The 1,399-nt window shown below is 44.1% G+C and overlaps 1 protein-coding gene across 1 annotated transcript in view; it reads right to left on the bottom strand.

The window, feature by feature from the left end:
- Window positions 1-331: 331 nt before the first annotated feature.
- LOC100962525 (filaggrin) overlaps window positions 332-1,399 on the bottom strand; it is a 17,014-nt gene continuing 15,946 nt past the window's right edge. Inside the window, exon 4 of the mRNA XM_023519406.1 lies at window positions 332-1,397. Within this exon, the coding sequence (XP_023375174.1) occupies window positions 332-1,397 (1,066 nt within the window). The remainder of the gene's footprint in view (window positions 1,398-1,399) is intronic.

Here is a 1,399-nt window from a genome sequence, read left to right as displayed (position 1 = left end):
AAGGTGAAGAGGATCTAAAATTTAAACTCTCAAAAAAAAAAAAAAAAACAACATTACTTGATTCTCAATATCCTCAAATACTCAAAAATTTTCTAAAGTTAGCATTCCATGATACTGATTTCTTCAATTTAACATATCCTAAATGTACTATTCAGAATTAACTAGAGGATGAAAACAAACTGCCACCAAAGATTAAAGAGCACAGCATACTATAAACAGAATGATAGCAGAAGATAACCTCCATGAAGCTAATATGAGAAATTATAAGACAGAAAGTAGTGTTCCTTCTTCCTCTATCAACCCTAGGATGGATTGCTTTTCCACTGGTTTCTCACTCATAGTAATAGTATCCTTGTGACTGAGCAAATCCTAGCTGTTTTGACATTTTACTAGAACAGCCATATATTTCTGACTGCCTATTATTGGGTATTTTATTAAATCTCACATATTGTTCTCTATATCCAGATGTTCCTCTGATGTCAGATTGATCATTTAAATCCAGAGAATTGGCATTGTAATTAAAACACTCACCCTGGGACTTACCAAAGCCTGTAAGTCCATATTCATAATTAGTACTGCCATAGCTGCCATGTTTCCAACCTAAATCAGATGCATCTCTTTTCCTATTAACACTTGCAGAGTGAAAATAATCAGACCCAGAATTATGATAGCATGTAGGAGATCCAATTTTTGAGTTATACCTTGACCCTTGGGAGAGAGGATTCGAGTGCCTATGTAGAGAATTAGAAGTATGGCCAGAAAATTCAGAGGAAGATTCAAGAACATGACGCCTCACTCTGTCCTGTTGTTGAGATAAAGAGCGATTAGACTGATCTCCTGACAGGCCACGGGTGGATGCATGATGGCTTCTGGAATCAGAAGCAGCTTGTCCCTCCAAGTCTTCCAAGTGTCCCTCACTCTCACTGTCCTGACTGAGGTTGGATCCCTGGTGTCTGCTTGTCCTGGACTCAGAAGCTAGTCCCTGCCCTGACTGTGAGCGTCTCGATCTGCCTTCATGAGGGGAACCGTCTCGCTGACGTGACCCTGACCGCCTAGCCAAGTCTCCGGAGTGCTGCTGGCCAGATCTTTGCCTGCTAGCACTTGTGGATGCTGAGTGATCGTAGGCAGAATCGGAGACGTGGTGACGGGACCCTAGACTTTCAGACCTGCCTCCTGGTTGGTCGTGGTGGGCCCGGTCCCGTCTCGCTCTGCTTGATGTGGACTGTCTGTGACTGCTTGCGTGACCCTCACGAGACTCTGAGTGTCTAGAGCTATCTCGACCGTGCTCTTGGTGTGATCCTTGTGTTCCTCTACTGTCAGACCGGTGCTGTCCATGGGAGGACTCAGGCTGTTCATGAGAGCGAACCTGGTACAGGAGAGACCCTGACTGTCTCGCCCT

This window comes from Otolemur garnettii, unplaced genomic scaffold (assembly GCF_000181295.1).
Source record: "Otolemur garnettii isolate 467f Iridium unplaced genomic scaffold, OtoGar3 scaffold00174, whole genome shotgun sequence".
NCBI classification, from domain to species: Eukaryota; Metazoa; Chordata; class Mammalia; order Primates; family Galagidae; genus Otolemur; species Otolemur garnettii.
Note: the sequence above shows the minus strand (reverse complement) of the source record. Positions and strands in the feature narration are given on the sequence as shown.